This window comes from Anopheles cruzii, chromosome 2, assembly GCF_943734635.1.
Source record: "Anopheles cruzii chromosome 2, idAnoCruzAS_RS32_06, whole genome shotgun sequence".
Taxonomy (NCBI): Eukaryota; Metazoa; Arthropoda; class Insecta; order Diptera; family Culicidae; genus Anopheles; species Anopheles cruzii.
In genome coordinates this window covers 49,798,765-49,820,085 of record NC_069144.1, presented here as the reverse complement: position 1 = coordinate 49,820,085, position 21,321 = coordinate 49,798,765, and the positions used below count along the sequence as shown (strand labels likewise).

Sequence of the window (21,321 nt, the reverse complement as noted above, 5' to 3'; positions counted from 1 at the left end):
GTCAAATTGCATCAGTTTTGTTAGCTTTTCACTAGCCGGCGGAAGGGTGGAGGGGAGGAAGAAGGGCAAACGAAGCAAAAAGTCGTCGCAGCGAACGGTGAAACGGGAAAGGAAAGCGCGTTTGCGGAGCACGGGCAAGCAAATTCCTTCTGCTCTCCGTCATTCGAGCGCGCTGGCGCATGGTCTACGAAGTCGAAGTCTTAGTCACGGTGTTCTCCCTTTTCACGCCCAGGACGTCGAAACACACGCCGAAGCGTTAGTCGCTCGAAACGAATCGATCCGCGTGTGGTCATCGTCTGCACCGCGAAACCGAACGCGAGAAGTGAACTCCGACCCCGTGGTCCCTTCGTTCCACTGGCTAGCTGGCTGGCTGGTGGAAAAACAACGTGCCAATCCTGGTGGTTTTTGGTCGAGTCGACAACTCACGTGCGAAGAAAGTAGGCTGTGCAAAAAGCGTCTAATCGTTTCGGAGGCGCTTGCAGGTGAAAGCGGAAAGTCGACCGATTTCGATAGTGTGTGACGCGCACTGTTTCGCAAGTGGCCCGGATTGGGGTTTGGGGGGGTCCGCTTAGCAAGTTAGTGGGGAGCGTTCAGTGTGTGATTGTTGAAAATCAATCGACGATATCCAGGTGTGCGTGGCCTGGTGTGGTGTTGAGAAGTGTGTTCGGATTGCTGCAAGGGCAACTTCTGGTCCGGATCATCGTCGCGGCGGTGAGCGTACAATGGTCAACGTTAACAGGGGCTCGACGGCGCACGATAACGACCCGGTGAACGGTGGCACTACGGTGGGTGCGGGCATCACCAGCAACGGTCAGGACTTTCCACCCGTGCACTATCTGCACGAGCTGCCTCAGGCGGACGAGGAGCGGCTGGAGAAAATCTTCAACAAGCTCGATCGTGACGGCAATGGCCGGATCGATATTCACGATCTTTCCTCGGCCCTGAAAGAGTTCGGGCTTTCGCATCAGTACGCGGAGGTAAGCAAGGGAGGCCCAAGACGCCTTGGGAGGCCCAAGACCACACACCACCACAACCTACTCATGCTCTTTTGCTTGCTTCGGGAGAGGAAATTAATCGACCAGCCGTCCACCAAGGGCAAAAGGAGAATGGCAACAGCAGCAAACAGCAGTGAAAAGCCACTACGACGACGTATGCGCACTTTAGTCTGCGGGTTTTCCCTTTTCGTTCACCACGTGGCGTGGCCAGCCGCTGTATGTGCGCCACCGGAGAGAAAAGCTTTTCTCTGTCTCGGTCAACGATGACGAGCCCCCGGGCAGCGGCCTATGAGAGGAGGTTTGGAAAAGCCGTTGTCGGCAGACTGTCTGCGAACCGAAAAACGGTTTTCATACAGAGGCACAGGCATCGATTTTGGTGGTCCAATCTTTGGAAGTAATGCTGAGAGCGCGTGAGACATTTTTGGAGTGATAACTTATCATCCACAGTTTGTTAGTGTTATTTATCTTTTAATTAATACGGCTAGTTCGAGATTGTTTTGCGAATGGACCCACAAATATCATTTTCTGCTGCCTAAATTTTCCTTACTACTGTTTTAAGTAAGGGTTTGTGGAGCAACGCTCTGGTTTTGATGCTACAAACTCTTATCTCTTCGGAACACGTGAGCTGAAAGACACATTTCCAAAACACGCGTAAAATCGTCCCGCCTGTCCGGCAGATAACCGGTGTTAGTCTGCGTCTTAAGTAGGTTTTCTTTTTCGTTTAATTCGATTTGCAATGACGTCGGACGTTGTTTGCTCTCATTTGGTTTCACTGCCACCGGGCTTCCAAAAGACTTTAGGCTTATCGCTTCCGGCTTGCGCGAAACCTGAGTCACGCCACTGATAGGAAGGTTCGGCTCTGTTACTGGTTTCGCGGGGCTTTTCGTGAATCGTATGTAAACAGCGCCCAGCTGATCAGCACACACACCTGAGTCTGTGGCACGTGGCGACCGGATCTTGACGATTTGCGAACATTTGCCGATCTCTGGCGAAACGGGATTTGGCACGCGAACGACTCGCAAAGTAGCCGGCACGACATTGCGCCACTGTACCCGACGATCCGGTTTGCGCCGCTTAAAAGACTTCTACCCATCACCCATCCAAGCATCCGTTCCCGCGGTCCATAGGTTTGCGCGACACGGACCATAACGAACTGTCTGCTTCTTCGCTTTCCAATTGCACCGTCAACGATCAACGACCAGTGGATGATGTGGCGCGCGTGGGGCGCAAGATGATAAACTTTATTTTTAACCTACCCTGGTGAGCTGCTGCTGCTGTTGCGGAATCGACATTGACCGAAAGAAATCGCTGTGTGCTGCCCCTGTTGAGGGTCGACAAATCCAATCCGTCCGCAATCCGGCAACGGGTCTACGGAAATCCCGTTGCTTAATCGTAGACGAGGTCTTGCCTAGTAATTTCTCTTTCATTTCGTCCTCAATTAACAACATTCACATTTGTTGCGCAAGAAAAGTTTGGTATTTGGGAAAACAACATATTTTAATTATTTCTTTTAGCTACGAACGGTGATGCTGTTGCTAACCATTCTTTCCTCGTTTTTATTGTGTAAGGTCTATCTTTTACGAAACAATTAATTTTAATTATCAAGTGTAAAATGTAGTATGTTAAATAATTTTATAAATCATTTCTCATACATTACCTTAATATTTGTTATCATGTATGATTCACAAAGCTGCTTAATATCATACCCAAAAATTGATTTAGTTTTTCTCATCAGTACAGTTCCTCGATTAAAAGAAACAGATCTCAATATTTTGAATTATTTGGCCTAAAATACTGGTATTTTGTGTTAGCTCGTATTAGTCCGTGTAGAAGGCACCCTTGCATTGCACAAGGTATCGCATACAACCTCTTGGAGGATTATGTACGGAAACCGTTTGTAATGCAGGGTAAAGCTGAATCCCTGTTGCATTACTCTAAAAACCATGTTTGTTTAATCCATTATCGCATTTTTTAGGTTCAAAACCATCTCTCCAATACTTTTGCAATAAAAATCATCTTCTGAACGTTGGACAATATTGCGTGCAGGGCTTGCACGCAAGCTGCCGCTTGAATTCAAATTTCTTGTCTCCGTTACAATCCCTGTTTGCTTTGGTTGTTCTCATGTTGACACAGTCCTTGATGTTATCTTTCTTTTTCTTTTCTTTACCTTTTATCACCACGCACACACACATAACGCATCATCGCATCATCATCGGTATATGTTGCCATGCCACTATGCTTTGCTAAAACCCCATACTGGCCAATAACACACGCCCACGTGCATCATGAATCCAACAACGAACCCTATGACCCTAAATCGACAGGAGTACGGCCATTCGTTGTTTTTTCAGCGCTTCCTGAAGCAGTCCGATCAGACGCAGAGCGGCGATGTCGGGCTGGCCGAGTTCATACACTACGTGCGAGAGCACGAAAAAAATCTACGCTTACAGTTTACCCACCTGGACAAGAACCGGGACGGAAAGGTCGACCTGGAGGAGCTGATAACGGCCTTCAAGGAGCTCGGCATCGACATGGATCGGCACGAGGCGTCCAAGCTACTTAAACGGTAAGCTGCTCGTTAAGGGCTCGCGCTGGACAATCCCATATCTTAACGCATGTTTTGGCGCTCTTTGAATTTGCAGAATGGATAAGGATGGCAGTTTGAACATCAGCTTTGACGAATGGAGAGATTTTCTGCTGTTGGCTCCGTCGTCCGACATCCACGAACTGGTGAAATATTGGCGACATTCGACTGTAAGTATTGCTCCATCCCTACACCGGGGTTAATCCGTGTTTTCTCTCCACGCGCGTGCGGTCCCTAAGAGGATAATCTAAGCTCTGCACAGTAACTGGGAGTTGAAATCTAAACTTCCGGTTTTTGATATTCTACTTTTCCAATTCTCCTCTACACTTTCTTCTGGTGTTGCGGTTCGCACGTTTAAAATACGAAACGGAAACCTCAACCTTCAACAATCGAAATCACAAATTGAAAACCGAACAAACAATTTCACTCGAAATCGTCCTTTGTGAAAACGGAACGGCAATGTGTTAAAAAGAACCTCAGGCACAACGAAGCCTACCTGATGACTGTTGGTCGTCTTGCCAGGAGCAACGATCAGCATCCCGCGCTGATCGGTCTGATCGATGTTGAGCAGGCGATCGAGCATGTGACGGACTTGCTTTTAAGCCCACCAACGAGCATGCCCAGCGTCTCGTCCACCAACGGCAGCGCGTCCTCGCATCTGCTGGTGGATGGTAAGGTACAGTGTTCTCCAAAGCCTTCCTTTGTCCTCTCGGCTGACGGACCACCGTGTGGTCTGGTTCAGAGTAGTACGGCGCGCTATACATTCTATGCTACACAAATGCTTAGTTTTCGGTTCAGGTCCAGGACCTCCTGCTCTCCTGGTTCTCTGCTGAATGGCACACACAAGTATTTGCGTCGCTTATGCGAGACGTCGGCGAATAAGACGCAAAGCATCTGCTGTCTGCGGTGTTTTTTTCAAAATTAATTTTTGTAAAATTTTGGCCCCACTTTTCGCTGACGGTTCGCATATGATGTGCTTAGGTTGCGCTTGCCGTAAAATTTGCTTTCAATTGTGGTGCACCGAGCGTGTATTCTGTTCGCTAATGCTCGCTCTCCGAACGCAGCTTTCGTCCTCTTTGGTGCATCGTTTTTTTTACAATCATATTTCTTGTCGTGATCCTATGCGACCGCGAGCATGTTCTTCTTACGTCTTCTTTTTGCATACCCCATGGCTGCGCTCGATTATTGATGTTTGGTAGCGCTTGTTACGCGTATTTATGTATTCGCCCGATTGATCGGTATGCACACTGTACGGCTCCAATACTGCACTTCGTTCGGAATGTGTTTATCAGTCGTCGATTTTCTCATATTGCTCATAATTGTGCACAACTTCACACACACACAAACTCGCCATTGGATCACTCATTCAACCGATAATTACCATGGTCATGATGTCATAGCGTAGGGGAAAGATTCTGTAGTGTTGTCTAGAGTGGCTGCCATTGAAGGTGATACTATGTTGAATGCATGCCGATAGCATGTATCTCAGGTCAAGGAATAGTAATTTGTGGAACGTACTTGCATTGTGTGGTAGTATAAAAGCAGTAGACTTGTAATGACCGTTATTAGTGTTAGTATGACTATTATAACCTATTATAGAGCTCGAAAGCAAAGTAATCAAAATCACGATCACGAAAATGTTTAGATGACTTAAGTATGCTCCTGGCCCAAGCGCTTTAGCTCTTAACGCCCGTAGTAATGCTTGCATACAAAACAGCAGAACGGTAAGCTTACGCCACTGTAGAAGATCGATTGCGTCACCGTTTGACGCATCAGCGAAATTTGATCGACGGGTTCCGAAGTGCGCCATTTCTAATTAGTTCTTCGTTCAAAGTCCGTATCAAGTGTTGTAGTCACGATTTGGTGCGTGCTTGATAAATGGCAACCCCGCCAATCCAGTTCGGTACAGTTTCGCCGGCAGAACCGAACAATCTACTTCCTTCGTGACCTTTAACCTCGGCCCCTCGATTGGCGCAACAGTCGTCGTCGAGTGTCGTAGGAGAGCGTGTTGAGCACAGCACACAGTGCTCAAGACGCTTGTAGGCCGTGTTTAACCCACGAGCGCGCAAAATTGGCTCTTTGTTCTTATCTGGGGCAACCGGCGGCACAGTGTGACGACGACCAGAGATCGAAGGTGGTAGTTGTGTTCAAAAGACGCCCGTTACTGCACTCGTGACCTCGTGCAACGGCCCCATGTGACGCACGTTCCGTATGTTTCAAAAATTAAATTCACGCTGATTGGTTTAAATTGTAACATTTTCCAACTCTAGGTCGCATCGGATCGGATCCTCTGAATCGTTGCGGATCCTGTTTGTCCTAGAATTTAGTTGCAATTATTTTACGTGTCTCTGAATGTTTTTGTCAGCAAGTTTGTAGATGGGAATTGAACTAGTTTTTTCCTTGCATGTAAAGTACAGATAGGAGAAGAAATCAGTTTCAAGGTAATAACACGTAGTTTAGCAACATGCCGACATCCGCCACTTACGGTCTGACAACATTGTTGAACCTTTCGGTAATCTGTCGGCACGAGCCGCCCCTCCGTTGGTGCCCTTTGGTTACTCGACCCCCACCTTCGTGTACGTATCTGTAAAGTGCGGCCTGAAAACTAACTGACACATAAGTTGAAACCGACGAGACGAGCCTCCGTTGCAGTCGCTTGACGCTGAGCCCCAATGGCCAGGCTATGCTCGATGTTTGAGTAAGTAAACTTCTTCGCCGTGTTTAACGTATGTAACGGTGTGTTTGTGTATGTGTGGCCGCGCAGGAGGTAGGAATGTGCCCCCGGCCAACGATGACGTTTGTCCGTTCAACGATCTCCCCACCCGGTCTTGTTTGTCGCCCACGGATTGGGCGCAAGAAAGGGTTTCAAGTTCGCCTCTGTTTCCAAGGTCCGATTAGGAGAGACAACGATGATGTTTGTGTTTCTTCATTCAACACAGGTTAAGCCTCAAGACAACCGGGGGATTGTGCAGCAATCTTTCAAGATCTGATCAGACGGCGGCAGATAGGTGTGGTTCCGACTCCGATAAAAAAAACACCGGCTCAGGTGTCTTGTATAGGATTTACAAAAGTCAGCAAGCGCGTGACGCTGCACATGGGAGTTTTTTTTTCCCCTTTTGGTGCCTTTTTGCACATATTTTTATTCACGCTCCTCCGTCTCCGGAAGTAGTGGAGCTTCTCAAGGATGTTCCGGGGCGCGTTCAGTTACCTCAGTCCGTAAGAAAAGAGTGTGCGGAACCTACCAAAACAGCTGGTTTAGCGATTCGCGAGACAATCTCGAGCGTCGGGTGCTTGCAGTTCCTGGTGCGGTGGGGCTCTTTGTGGTAGTTTCGCGCGTCTCAAGATCGGGAAGCGACGCACATATTTCCTGTACCGGTTCCTCGAATATAATTTTTTGTTGAAGAAGTTGTTTTTGTCGTGGGGACTGTTCTGTTTACTCTTCGTCCAAGTCACGCGCTCGTTGATGACTTTGTTGATTATATATATAGTTTATTTTATAGTGTTCCCAGAATCCCGAGACCGTTCAGGACCCGTCGCTTGATTCTCCTTGAACCTGCCCTGAACGGCAATGGCAGTGAGAAGAAATCGAAATTTTCTGCGACTGGGGCGAGCCGCGAGTTTCTCATGCGTGGAAGTTATTTTTAAACATTTTGCCATTAATATATTTTCGATATTTTTCTGCAGAGCAAGACACTTTGAACGGTGAAACTGCCACGAAAGGCGATTTGGCTGCGCCATTTCGCGTTACAATGTCAGATGCGCTGCTCACTAGCATAATTTGTGCCAATGATTGAATACACGATTATGCACAAGGCCCTAGTTTTTCCTAATCTGCACAAAAATGGTTTTTAACTCGTCGTTGTGTCAGGCTTTGGTTGCGAATCTGTGCTACGGTGGTGGCCCCAGGCAATTGGCGTCGTGTGTCGAAGTCGTACACCGCCGCATGTCTTACAGAAAACCGAACTCTTGAAACAATGAGTTCCAATCGGTTATTTATAGACCTCGTTTGGGGACGTTTTGGTTGTCAAAGGATGATTAAGTCTGTGTTAGAATAGATGCAAAATGCGTTACGACAGTGGTTTTTATTTTCAACGTTGTTCAAGGTTCATTTTTTAAATTTTACTTCAATTTCAGAGTCTACACTAGAAATTTGAATTTGTAATAGAGGTTAAGTGCTAACGTTTTATTATTGTTAACTTTTCGATGAATAAGCACTAATTAATCAAACCAAGCTAATGCAAAATGGAGACGCATGGTGATGAAGTTATCTTTTAAGTGAAAGACACCGGCGTCCGATAATTACGTTCAATAGGGCATCTGTGGTTGAATTTCTTTTAATCATTCGTGCGAAAGGTAACATTTCATTCATCTTATTTCGTCCAACGCTTGAAAATAGCCTTCAAATGGACGCGAAACCCACGTTCGGTTTGTACCGATCGTTTGCCGGCAAATTTGTGTCGGGTAACGCGGTGCGATTCTGTGCTATATTTAAAAGGAGATGTTTCGGCTTTTTTGTCTCCCGGCGCTCGGCATGGACGAGAAGAGGGTTTCTCGACGTTGTATAATCAGCTGAAAGCAAAGCAAAGTACCCCAGCGAAACCGAAATATCGTGGAAATGCATTCTATTGCGGATTCCTCTGTCCTGGAATCGACTGTCGTATTTCCAAGACCACATATTGACGATTTGAGCAAAAAGCGTTCGTGTTCGGGATTGCTAACGACCTACGACTGATCAGCGGCAGACCTTCACTCCAGCTGTTTACTGGGACTGCAACTTAATGAGCTTCGAATAGCAGAAGCCCCATAGGAGCTGTTTTGTAAATAGTGCTTCCGATCAACGGTCGTCATCGTTCGTCGGTGTCCAGCGCAGCAGCGCCTTGTTCAAAGTTCGGATGGAAAAGTACTACCCAATCAAAGGAGATGAATCTTATTTGTGGCCACATGCAGCGACATATGTTTGTGTCAATTGCTTTCGCGTGCCCGTGCCTTTAACAGCCGCTCCAGCGAGCTGTGCAACATCGCCATGATCCGGTTCGGAGCAGTTTTCGCTGATCTCATGGTCTGTGCGCCACTAATTTCTCTGATGAATGTGAATTGCCAATTTGAGGTTCCATGTCGCCGGTTTTATCCTGATAAAAGGGGCACACAACCACTCAGGTGGATCAGCCCCCTTCCCAGAAGACCACACCTCCACCCAACGGTGGATTGTTGGCGAGAGGCGCGTGATCGAATTATCGATCGCTAAATGGGGCGCAATAGCATCTTTTTTGTTAGACTTCCCAGGGACGGGTCCGAATTTTTTAGGCTTTTAGCAAGCGCCCCATAAATTTCGTGCAAAACGTTCCGGGCTCGGACGAGCTGGTAATTAACGTGGCACTGCGAGAATGACACTTTTTCTTCACGGTATGTTCAATTTCGGTTGACACCTTTCCAGTTTTGAAGATCCGTGATCGCGGAAACATTTGGTGCGTTCTTCTTTTTTTGTATGTATAATTGTCATTCGGAGGCCATTTTACAAACATAATATAGCTCGTTTTTGTTTCCTCTGTTTGTTTAAATCGTCTTAATTTGAAGTTCAGTAAAATCAACCGGCTGTTCAGAATTCTCGGTGAACTCAAAGCACGCGAGATAGAGCAACCTTCTCGCCTAAATTAAATCTACATTCCGTGCCCCCCAAAATCCGTGCTAGAAGCAACAAAAATAATCTAATTAAAAACTATCATCCGGGCCAACCGAACCAGAAGGAAACTTTTCCTCGCACGGAAGGAATGCCGCTACTCCGCTGCTTATCTCGATGTGGGAGGGGTTTTTAACAGTCTCCCAATCAGATCGTATGCCTTCGTGATGACGCCAAAGAACCGCTTTACGTAAGTTCCGTACGCGAAGTTCGTTTAGCGTCATAAAATAGGATTATTAAGCAAAAATTCATTGTCATTTATAGGCTGTTGAGTGGCCCGCTAGATAAGATAACATTACGAAGAAGTGGCAAAACTTATCTGGTCTTTTTCCCCGACCGGGGTCCCTAATCTTCCGCGCTGGGTTTATACGCCATGCGCCGCCGGTTACGCCGATCACAAGCCCCCCCTCGCACGTTGCTGGGAGCATGATGCTCCGAGGGACAGACCCCGGATGTCGGGCCCAAAATCAGCCTTGAACACCGTTTCACGGGGCGTGATCCAATTAGAGGACACACACAAATGCCCTGCAATCGCGACGCGTCACCGTTTACGCGTCGCAAGCTTATCAGGCATCGGCCATGTGACCGCCAATGTGTGCCAATAATGTTCGAAGCGTTGTTTTTTCGTCTCCGCCGAGATGCGTCTTACAACCACCGTGTCTTTGTGGTGGCCGCGTCTGGTTTGTAGAACGCTGTGTTTGTGTTTTGATTGCATTCGCCTGTGACGTTTTACGGCGACCGGAACGTCCGCTTATCAATGATTTACACTATCGTCGCCGTACTGATTCCGGTTTGTGGCCGGTCACTTTCGAGTGGTACTGTGGTTAGACGGGAAATAGTTTCACGCCCCGGTGTCGGGTTTGAACTACGCTTCGGCCATGATCGGTGCGTCATGCAGACTTACTTACTTTGTTTTCCTTAGTATAAAACTCGGGCACGCAAACCCCTATCTCGCTGCTGCGCTGCGTGTGACGTCAGGCGAGGGTATGTGTGAGATAAACAAATCCTCTTTTTGGCATCCGCGCTTCCACTGGGCGTGACGTTATGTGACGCGAAGCAGATCTCCCGAACCGCCGCGAACTGCTTCGATTCGGTTCGATAGCTTGCAGCGAGTTCAGCGTTCAGGGTTCTGGTTTCTTGGACACAATTGGACGTTTTCGAAATGGCCAAAGTTCGCCCAGTTCTTACATGCTTTGTTGAAACGAAGGACATTCGGGGTGAGCGTTTGGCACAGGAGGTATGCTAATATGGGCACGAGTTAAACGCCACTTTGCACCTCTAGGTGAATGGTCGATTCCTTTCTTCACCTGTCTGCCATACTGTTCGTGACCCTTGGTCAGCCGAAAGACGTTGATTTTTCTGGAAATTTCTGCCCCAACTAATGCGGAATCCTGTACTTCATCCGAAGGCTGCTTAATTTTCGTAGTACGTCAAGAAATGATTGTTTCTTCAAGGACAATAATTCTAAAAGAAACATGATCACTACTCTCTTCAGTTGATCTGCCTCACTCGTAGCAATAATTCCCGTCTATTTGCTGCTTGTAATCCGATTTATGGGTCAGTTCGGCAAAAGATGCTTTTGTTTAGTTGGCTAAATAATTTCCTTTTCTTTTCTAATGCAATTGAAACCGTTCGCAACACTTATCAGCAACGGTCCCTCGGCGGCGTCGGGTGGTTTCACGTGTTTTTACGTAATGACCAACGATCATGCCCTCATACAACCTGAGACCGATGAGACCTACGCTGCTCACTCTGCTGTCGGGATCGGACTCTCTCGCTCCGGCGATTACCATACGTCACCGCGTGTTGTCTAACGTTGCTGTCGCTTACTGGTCAGCGACAAGCGCGGTCCGCGGTTAGTGAGAATCTTGCCACCGCCACGGTTAGACGTGCTTTTCGCTGCAACGGTGTAGCGGAGTAAGCGACAAGGCTTGCCAAACACCCTTTTATCCCACCCCGAGGTGAGGTACCGGGGGCGTACGATAAAAGAGGTCCTTTTCGCCTCGAAACAGAGCACCCAACAGTTCGATTGTGTAGCCCCGGCTATAGGGAAACAAAATTTGACGTGGTGCTGCTTTCGGAGAAAGGTGGAAAAAAGAGAGAGTGTTAAACAATTACAAGCCAACCAACGAGTGGGAAGTGATTTAAATTAAAGTGCTGCAAAGTCAACCGCCTTATACGGCTCCTAACGCACATCGCGGTCGCGCTGATTAGCTTGCGGTGTGTGCGTGTGTGTTCGTCTGTCGCTAGCCGTCGGCGGCGATCGCAGGAAGTGAACGCAGGTCACCGAGCAGGCAACGAAAAGATACCGCTGTTGCTAGGCGCGCATCGAAACAGCTGTTCGCCGAACCGCGCCGCCGTGTCGTGTGTGCGTGTCGTATTTTGGCGAGAGAGTCAGGTCGCAGCGGTGAGCAATCCGAGACCGCACTGAGCGGAACATTTCGTTCAACGCTTTTACCGCGAGTACACGTGCTTTGGTGCGAATCGATACTTCCCACACACAAAAAAAAGCCTTCAAACGCACCGACAGAGAGCGGGAGTGAAATTTGTGGACCGGTGATAGAGGATTCTAGAACCGTCTTGTGATATTTATGCTGGGCTTGGAACTAGTACTTTAAAGACTGCGGCGCGCCGTCTTCTGTGATCTTCTGTCGAGTGGAAGAATTATTGTGATAGAGTGTAACTTTGCTGGAAGAACCGAAACAAAATGGCCCTCGAACAGAGCGGGATACCAGTCAGCGGCGGCGATGTGCTGGAGGATTTCGTCCTCATCTTCAAGGCACTATTGTCACGGGTAATTATTCGTCCTGTGTGGAACTACCATGTGCTCTCAACATATTCACCCTTTCATTCGGATAGGCCTTCCGCTAAACAACTGAAGTGAAAGCTAAATTCCTCCCAAACAAACAAAAACAAAATTAAAGGGCCTGTTTTTGGCGGGAAGCCAGATTCCAACGCGTCGTCCCTGGAAGCCGCATGAATCACACGGCGTTTTGGGCGGCGCGAGAAGGGAAAACACGCGGCCGCTTGACTCATCGGCTGCTGCGTCCCGCTGCTTCGGGTGCATTTAAAGTCCGGTATTTAAACGTCTGTATGTGTGCGTCCGGTCCGCTAGGGGCTTTCCGTTGGCGCGGAACAAGTTTCTTGCCCCTTAGAGCGTGCGTCAAAAAAAACCGGACCCGAACAATGCCCGACGCACGAACCGCGCGGCGCGTTGCTGTTGCTAAGGGGATTCTATCTCGATCCCGCGTGCCGCGGCGTTGCGCTGGAAAGGTCGTTAGAGATCTGAGCCGTCAAAAATGGTGAATTTCGGTTGATGCTTGAAAATTGGGCGCGCTTCTCACTCAGCATGCCGTCCACGGGAGAAGGCATTTGGAAAGGCAAAATTTGCCACGTTGCAAAATGATTTAAATAATCGTAAATAATTATCGTTTTATTACGAAGGCCGATAGTCTGTTTTCAATCGTTACCAAGTACCGCGTAAGCGATGCAAATGAATGCCAACAAAATGGTGTCACATCGAATGGGTCGTCTGTACACTCTTGGGTTTAATTAGATGTCAATTATCCATATAACAACGATAAACCCTTGAAAGCGTATCGATTAGCGTCTGCCGGTTGGGCGGCAATTGTCCTTCACGCTGTGTACGGCGCAATGTATAACTTTCAGGCGCCGCTGATCTTCGAATCTCTGATTTCACCCTTGATTTGAAGAGAAGCCCTAAAGATGCGATACTTATTATGATAGTTATCACTATCATCCATTCGCCGGGTGAAGGTCATAATAGATTGGTGCACTCCGAAGTGTTCCATTTTTAGCCAGCTGTGGTGTGTGTAACAGTACGGTACGGTTAATGCCTGTGTTGTTTTGTCGCTTAACGGCAAACAGTTGAAGGAAAATTCCTCTACCAGGCAGTACAGCTGTGGAAAGCACTTCCAACCGGTCGCTGCACACTACTTCCGACATGCGCATTAGTGGAGCCAACCAATGGTACCCCGTAGGTTTATGCCGTTTGCAAAATGCAAAAAATCTGCTCCCGTTTGAAGTTTGTGCAACGTTTTCTTCCACCGTTTCATGGTGCTGCCAATTGACATGCCTAGAGACCGGTCTACGGGCGCCGTCACGTGCCGATCGACTGAACAGCTGGTCGATGAAATGCCGTGGAATGTGCATGCCGTGGAAATGGCACTGATGGGGCTGGGACCCATCGTTGGTACTCACCGAATTGTTTCGCGTGAGTTGAGCTGATCTCCGGCGACTATTTTCCGCTCTTCGTGTACGTAACTACTCGGGATCGAGAGCGGAAACACGGCGAAGAGATTATGTTGGCCGGAGCGTGAAAATCGCTCTTGGAGCTTTTCCTCCGTACCTCACGATGGCTCACCTTTTCGGTGAGCGAAGGTGGGTTTTTCTCCGAGCGAACAGAATGCTTTTTCTGTGGCACGGGCCTGGCCTGCGGGAAGCGGTGCCGAGAGATGCCGTTTGGCACCTAACCCAAGCCAGGAACCGACGGAACCTGATGTGGTTACGAGTGCCAGTTGTTGGTTGGCGGTTGTCGGAAAAGTTGGTGTTTGTCGCTTGGCGTGCTGCAGGCGATTTCGCCACCACCGTCGCGCTCGGTCTCTCTCTCTCCCTCTGGCAAAGTGCTGTGTGTGCCCGGAAGCGTACAACTCCTGCAAACACTGGCCTGGCTCCTGCTGCTGTTGCTGCTGCCATGAGCCCGTTGGCAATGTTTCGCGTTTTCGGCTGAACGCGGCGGAAGATTCGCCGTAGGACCACGACCAAGGACAACGACGACGGGGCCCAGTTCTTCCTGCCGCCCGGTGCGTGAACGCTTCCCGATTGCATGGGACTTTTTATCGATCCTCGCGCATGACCATGGACACGCTGGATAGTGATTTCTATGTCGAGCTAGTGACGAAGGTAAACGCCATTGCGGCTGAGTAAAACACACTGACAGCGCCTGCATGCTCTGCAACATTTCGGTTACTTTTAAACCCACAAACACGGCGCTCGATTGGCGTCGTGCGCACGGGGAAAGCAGAGTGCGATGCTCCTTCGAGGACGGGGGGCCGGTACCCCCCCGGTGAGTGAAACTATTAATAGGGGAGCAAAACCGAAAAGGGCACCGGGAAGGTGTTAGAGGATGTCGGCTGAGTGCAGCTGTCACGCTAAACCGCCGCTAAATTCGCTCAAATATTCGCTCCTCTCTCACTTACGTAAGTGGCGGCCGAGTGCTGAGTCCTTTCATTGTTTCAGCTTTTCCCGTGACGGCCACCGTGTGGTTAGCGTATCTGACATAAGAGATTGTGGGATGCGCCAAACCCGAGGACCTGTTGTCATCCTGTTTGATATTGGAATTTGGAAACCCAATCGAATGACCCGTGAAAATACGGATCGCGTCAGATGTGTTAGGGGGGCACGTCTTTCAACACACACCGTATTGATAACGAGTCCTGCATGGGATTTACTTTCGGCGTCGCTTGTTGCCAAGCTTCGAGCAGTGTGCGGGACTGATAACTGATTGGAATGTACCAACAGTTGGTGATAAGACGTTCGGTTTGCTCCAAAATGGTGCCACGCTAGATGGAGTGAACGAGCACGTGAATCACCACACATCCTGTTTGCGTTTTCCATACTTTTTCCAAGGACCCCCAACTGGAAAGGTGGGACGGTGGGGCGTGCTCTGGGGTCAGACCTTGTTCCGTTCGTCCGAATTGTCGATAAACCAGCAAAACGTTAAAGATTAAATGGCGTGTGAAGAGGAGGACGCTTGACAACGTTGTCAATAAAGTAATTAAGTTGTCGTGTTCGTGTTGATCGTGGGCGACGATGCGAGCGATGACAAGGCGATGAAGTAGCAAAACACGATTTTATCCTGTACAGTTACTTAAGGAACGCCTCGAAGGGAGACCAGTAAAACGAAAGGTCGTGTGAGGTAGAGGTTCCCCTTTGCAGCGTCTCGTTTCCCTGTTCCGGACTTGGAAGAGTGATACGAAGATACGGTAAAAAAAGTTCCCATTCGCATGCACTGTAAATTCTAAAAACAAGGAATGAACCAGGGAATAACCCAAAAACACTGTTAGCAAACCCGGACCCAGGGAGACGAGGGCTTATCAGTGACGTTCAGTTCACTCGGACATTGCTTTAACCTCACACTTCACGCAGGGCAAGGATGACCGTGGTGGACCGACCAAAACCAGATTATTCCAGTGGCTGGTCTCTTGACTGTCTACCCGACTGGCTTCGTACCCAGCGAGGGCTTTAACCTACAGTGCGGATGGACTTTCATGGGGACTTTTACCCCAAATCCTACGGTTATTCCATTGTTCTAATCCTGAGCCATGTTGGACTTGAAACTCTGGGTCCGGGTATCTGTGTCGTGTAGGTAAAATTGTCCGATTGCTGCCAGTTAACCTGTTTGTACGGTTTGCTGCGTTCGTTTTACACAAACAATGACGAAATAGAGCATCCTGAATACGTCAGTCAGTGGCTGCCAATCTAACAAACAATCGCGATAGTGGTGCATTCGCTGGCAGGATGCTCAGTCATGCCGAGAGGAACTGATACTCATGGTGGGGGAGATAACAAACGCGGGAAGTGAATTTATGGGGATCGTTTTATTTACTTGACCCAACGTGGAGCGAGGCGTGATCACTCCTACATGATCTACTGAATACGGGATTAATACTGGCAGCGTCACGCGGGAATCAGCTGATCCGATCCGGTGGTAAGCCGATCGGGATAAAGTTTTCTTCATGTTTAGCGTGAACCGATCACCTTCAGTGGTAGTTATTGAAAGATTAATCCCATTAGTCGGTACTGGTTGTGTAGTTTCGTAACGTTGGTTAAATCGATAGCTGTCGTATAGGGTGTTGATTTCTCATCAATTGTTCCACCGTCACTTTGTAGACTGCCAAGTCCAATCGTTCGCAGCACTCTTCCACTACACGTGGCTCACTTCCATAAGTCGCTCCATAAGTCGTATATACGTTTATCCTGTTGTTCACGTTCGTTTAGCTAGTGTAGCGCCATTCGATACACGCCGTACACACGGTACAAATCATTCGTAACCTTCAAATTAGTTACCATAAGCCAACCACCATTTCGGGCCACGGATTAACGTTTTGTTTTTGCGGTTCCATTACAGTACTTAGACATCGGTGAGGATCTAAACGTACCTGATGACTTCACGCAGAGCGAAATGCAAACCGGCATGTGGTGGCGGCACCTGGCGGCGGGTGGAATCGCCGGAGCAGTATCGCGGACCTGCACAGCGCCACTAGATCGGCTGAAGGTGTTCCTACAGGTACGTGTGCATGGTGTGTGCTCCAGCGAATGGCGATCCTTAATCCGTTCTTTTCTATCCCTCCCCTTGCAGGTGCAATCATCCAAACAGCGAATCTCAGACTGTCTTCAGTACATGCTGAAGGAGGGTGGCGTGCGGAGCCTGTGGCGTGGAAATCTGATCAACGTGCTAAAGATCGCTCCGGAAAGTGCGATCAAGTTCGCGGCGTACGAGCAAGTGAAGCGCTTGATCCGTGGCAAGGACAAACGCCAGATGACGATCTACGAGCGGTTCGTGGCGGGTGCCTGTGCCGGAGGCGTTAGCCAGACGGTCATCTACCCGATGGAAGTATTAAAAACGCGGCTAGCGCTGCGAAAGACCGGCGAGTACAGTAGCATCGTTGATGCGGCCACAAAGATCTACCGGCGGGAAGGGCTGCGTTCCTTCTACCGCGGCTACATTCCAAACATGCTCGGCATCATCCCGTACGCCGGCATCGATCTGGCGGTGTACGAGACGCTGAAGAAGAAGTACCTTAGCCACCACGAGACGGAGCAACCCAGCTTCTGGTTGCTGCTGGCTTGTGGCAGTGCGTCCAGCACGCTCGGTCAAGTTTGCTCTTACCCGCTGGCGTTGGTCCGAACGCGATTGCAAGCTCAAGGTAAGCAACGATACCAACACGCATCGCAAGCCCACACACGCGGGCACGCAACATTCGAACAGTCTTAAGATACAACTTTTGCTTTCCTTTCTCCTCGCAACAGCGGTCACAATTGGTCCGAATCCGGATGGCAGTGTCACGGTGGAACCGAACATGACCAATGTATTTAAGCGAATAATACAAACGGAAGGTCCTCTGGGTCTCTACCGTGGCATCACGCCGAACTTCATCAAAGTATTACCGGCCGTCTCGATCAGCTACGTCGTGTACGAGTATTCGAGCCGTGCCCTCGGCGTTAATATGACGTGATCTGTGTCACAGTTGGAAAGCATTGCACCGCGCACTACTCGCACCGTGCCGCTGCAACCTCTACGCTTTGTGTCCCGCCCGGCACCGCGTCGTTCTGCGATGTTTCGGCTTCTCGGTCCTCGACGCCACTCAGCCGACGTTCGGCTCCATCATTCTCATCAAACCCCCCGGTGCGTGCTGCCTGGGATTGGACCGTCCATGGAAAACTGAGTGACCAAGGCTTATCCCTGCTCATCGCCTCAACGTTCCAGTCAGATGTTTAGCTACGTTCCATCAAATCCTAACACCACTCGAAGACGACGAAACGATCGCACTATCTTGCGTGACACAGATAGTTGTTTAGCTGCAACGGCCTGGGATGGATCTTCAAGCGTCCGCCCGAGGCCCAGGAGCCTTCTCTGAGCCGTTGTGGCGCTCGCTCGCAGGGTGATTGTGATAAAGTAATGTCCGCCAGGCGCGCAAACGGCCGACCAGCAAGTAAACAACGTACGGAACTCGAATTTTGTTGCAAAAGCTCAAGGGAAGCAATGGGAAGGAGCTTAATGAGACGAAAAAGCTGACAAGAGATGCTAGTTGCAGATGCAGATCACATTAAATTATTTTACCTATTAGTAGCAATTTTTTTTTAAATTGTATTATCCGATTTTCAATTAGCAACTGTGCATTGCTGACACCACCTGCAAAGGTTAGTGCCCGATGTAGGCCATTTAGACATTTTCTTTTGTCTACCGCAGAACGGGAGAGGCTTTCGTTCCTTAGGCTTGGCGGATCGTGTTTCGATCTGCTCGGAGGTGATGGTGATAGCGATTCCGGGCGCTGAAAGGTTGCGGCCCTTTCCTGTATAGCTAGGTTAGGACATAAAGCAATCAGTGTCCCTCTCCTTGTTTCTATCTCTCTACCTGTGCGTCACACTGTGTCAAAATGTGAAATGATATTCTCTAACCGAGCCACCAGAGGAGGATGAAGAACGAAGCGTAGTAGTCAAGTCATTGTCCAAGCCCGTACTAAGGTATATGCAAGATGAGAAGAAAATGTTGGCAAACAAAGGCCCTAATACAAAATGGCGTAGCATGAACTATGAACCATTCGTAAACCCCGCGTACACAACAGCTAGCAAAGACTTCTACAATGTTAGGTTATTTATTAAAATAGAAAAAATGAAAGTGAACAGGGGACGATGCACTGAAATGAAAATGAATGATTACAATAACAATCACATTATCAATTGTGGAATACTTTAGTTTTTGTTTTCTTTTCACCATTTCATGACATCATTACTTACGCCACAAATCATTCGATTGTTTTTGGGTCCGTTCGGAGTGTTCCGTACTATGGTGGATGCGAAATTTATGCCCCTGAAAGGAAGTTTGATAAACTGTTTGCTAAACACGATTATTTTATCCTACACTGTTTATCCTTATCCGCTTGATTGGAACGCCTTTTTGTTGCACGTGTTTCGACACTATTTTCGTGTGCCCCGTTATTCTTTTTCCATTATGGCCAACGTGTGGCCAACGTGAGTACTGGGCAGATAATGGAAAGGAATGTGCAGAATCTAATGTAATCGAATCTACGAGATACGAGGCTAGAAAATACTGAAGGCAAGTGGCGGTATGGTATCTCTTTTGACCGGTAACAAGTTATATATCTCCTGTGATCATGGATGTTAATCTTAAACATATTGAAAGTAAAATAAAGCCTTCACACAACTAACAAATGACAGTTCCGAAACGTAGAAGGTGCAGCTAACGCAGTTAAGCTGCAGCTATTGCGTCTTGGAAAGGGCGCGCAAATGCCCGGAATATGTGGCGAGGACGAAACAAATAAAGAAAATCTAGATTGGAGAGTGTACGATGCTCCATCTCACAAAACTGCACCATCTTTGTTCTGGCTCATGAAACTAAACGCAACAATACCGATACTTAATACTGAGGAAACACACTGAAGCCATGGAAGCACCGGAAGGATAAAATTAGATAGAATAAGTGGATATGCGCAGGAGAAGAACGAACGCGAAGGATGAGCTCACGAAGAAGCAAGAAACGAGAGCACGTGTGCGTGTAGCGACGAATGTAACGAAATTTACAGCATTTTAGGTGTTTGTTACCAATGAAGTGATTTATTAATGATTTTCTCTCAATTTTATAGAACAAATCGTGTACTTATACTAAATGAAAACAGAAAGACCGGCCAGGCATATGAAACGTCTTCTGGCGTCGGTCACGGTGCAGAGTCCGATTTCATACCCTTCGTAACCACGCTTCCCTTCTTCTATCGTCGTTACAACAGAAAACACTATCGAATAGTTACAGATACATAGTTAACATCGCGCGACGAGTTTCAATATTGCTAGCTCTCTGTTGATGAATTGCACACTAAGGCTGAAAGTTGAACAAAGACATTTTCTCTTCTTGCTCCTTCCTTGGAATGAACGTTATTTTGATCAATAGATATTTACGCAATCTCGCAATTAACGGCCACTGCGGAAACTCCAAACATGCTACGCAAACCGAAATGTAATAGCCAAATGACTTTAAATAAATCAGCAGATGACAATTTCAATAAACACGTAAAATCAATTGTTCTGTTCACTTCTCAATCGATTGTTCTTGGTATTCAAAATTCTCATTCGACCGATTTTTTTGTAGTTGCGATGCTGAAATATTTCTGAAACGAAATATTTCACACGTGAAAGGCGGATTCTATTCGAATTAACGTTTATATTTTCGGTTATCTGCCCAAACTCCAAGAAGAAAGAGCGGAAAGTGAGAAAGAAAATTACACACTGTTGCGGTAACAAGTTACATGCTTTAATAATGCTTCAGTTTTGTTTCGAAATCAACATTCTTCAACACCAAATTTATCCAGTCGTGGACGATGCGGAAGCCTCCGTGGTTGTTGCCGCTTCCGTTGTCGTGGCCTCCGTGGTTGTTGCCGCCTCCGTGGTTGTTGCCGCTTCCGTTGTCGTGGCCTCCGTAGTTGTGGCTGCTTCCGTTGTTGTATCAGCCGCGGTGGTGCTAGACTCCGATGTCGTGGATGCAGCAGCCGTTGTGGTAGAACCCGCAGCACTTGTAGTAGCCTCAGCTGTAGAGGACTCGGCCGTGGAGGTGGATGTGGTAGGTGCAACGGTTGTCGTTGTGCGATGTCCAAATGGTGGACGTGGCCACCACCAGGGCCTACCGTGACCGCCGAATGGCGGGCGAGGATGCCATGAGTGTACAGGCGGGCCCCCGGGAGTGTTCCACCAGTGGCCCGGTCCTGGCCGATGGCGTCCGAAGATGTGCAAGGCGATGTTCTCTAGGTTTCCGGTACCGGCCGTTTCATTATCGCCAGAATCGCCAGACTCTTCGGTGTCGTTTTCGGTCGAGCCACTAGAGTCACTGCCCTGCTGCGGTGGTCCGGGTGGAGGCTGAGGCCGACGACCCACGATGTTTGGGAACTGAGGATTACCAGCTACTGTAGCTACGGCAATAGCAAATGCCGCAAAGAATAGTAGCGAAGTTTTCATTGTGCCGATTTTGTTCGAAACTCGACCCAGGAACAATTGTGATGTACTCCGAAAATGCTCGTTCTTATAAACCCAGTTCGAAAACGCAACTGTGCAACTGTGCAAATATTTTGATCGATTTTCATACAACGCATCATGCATTGAACATGAACTATCGAACTTCGCGACGCGATAGGTTCCATATTTCAATTTGCATAATGCTGCCGTAATTTGCCTAAAGCCTTGTTAGTATTAAACACATTCAAAAGAAAACTGATTTTGTGGGAAAGTAGCCAAATGAGTAAACACTGGAGATGATC

General features: G+C 48.2%; 1 protein-coding gene across 3 annotated transcripts; it reads left to right on the top strand.

Annotated features, from left to right (window-relative positions):
• The first annotated feature begins 680 nt into the window (after positions 1 to 680).
• Positions 681 to 20,059, top strand: LOC128268304 (calcium-binding mitochondrial carrier protein SCaMC-2). 3 transcript variants are annotated; one of them, XM_053005355.1, is made up of 6 exons: positions 681 to 977; positions 3,320 to 3,561; positions 3,638 to 3,749; positions 16,407 to 16,565; positions 16,638 to 17,205; positions 17,309 to 20,059. In XM_053005355.1, the coding sequence occupies exons 1-6, from the start codon at positions 723 to 725 to the stop codon at positions 17,512 to 17,514; spliced, it is 1,542 nt and encodes a 513-aa protein (XP_052861315.1). In that variant the 5' UTR covers positions 681 to 722; the 3' UTR covers positions 17,515 to 20,059. The 3 variants fall into 3 exon arrangements, with proteins under 3 accessions (XP_052861315.1, XP_052861316.1, XP_052861317.1); XM_053005356.1 differs by lacking the exons at positions 681 to 977; positions 3,320 to 3,561; positions 3,638 to 3,749 and adding an exon at positions 11,198 to 12,050; XM_053005357.1 differs by lacking the exons at positions 681 to 977; positions 3,320 to 3,561; positions 3,638 to 3,749 and adding an exon at positions 13,812 to 14,179.
• Positions 20,060 to 21,321: the final 1,262 nt, after the last annotated feature.

Coding starts and splice junctions, on each gene's coding strand:
- LOC128268304 (XM_053005355.1), top strand. CDS start 723: ATGGTCAACGTTAACAGGGGCTCGACGGCGCACGATAACGACCCGGTG. Junction 3,562..3,637: donor GCGTCCAAGCTACTTAAACG/GTAAGCTGCTCG, acceptor TTGAATTTGCAG/AATGGATAAGGATGGCAGTT. Junction 3,750..16,406: donor AATATTGGCGACATTCGACT/GTAAGTATTGCT, acceptor GTTCCATTACAG/TACTTAGACATCGGTGAGGA.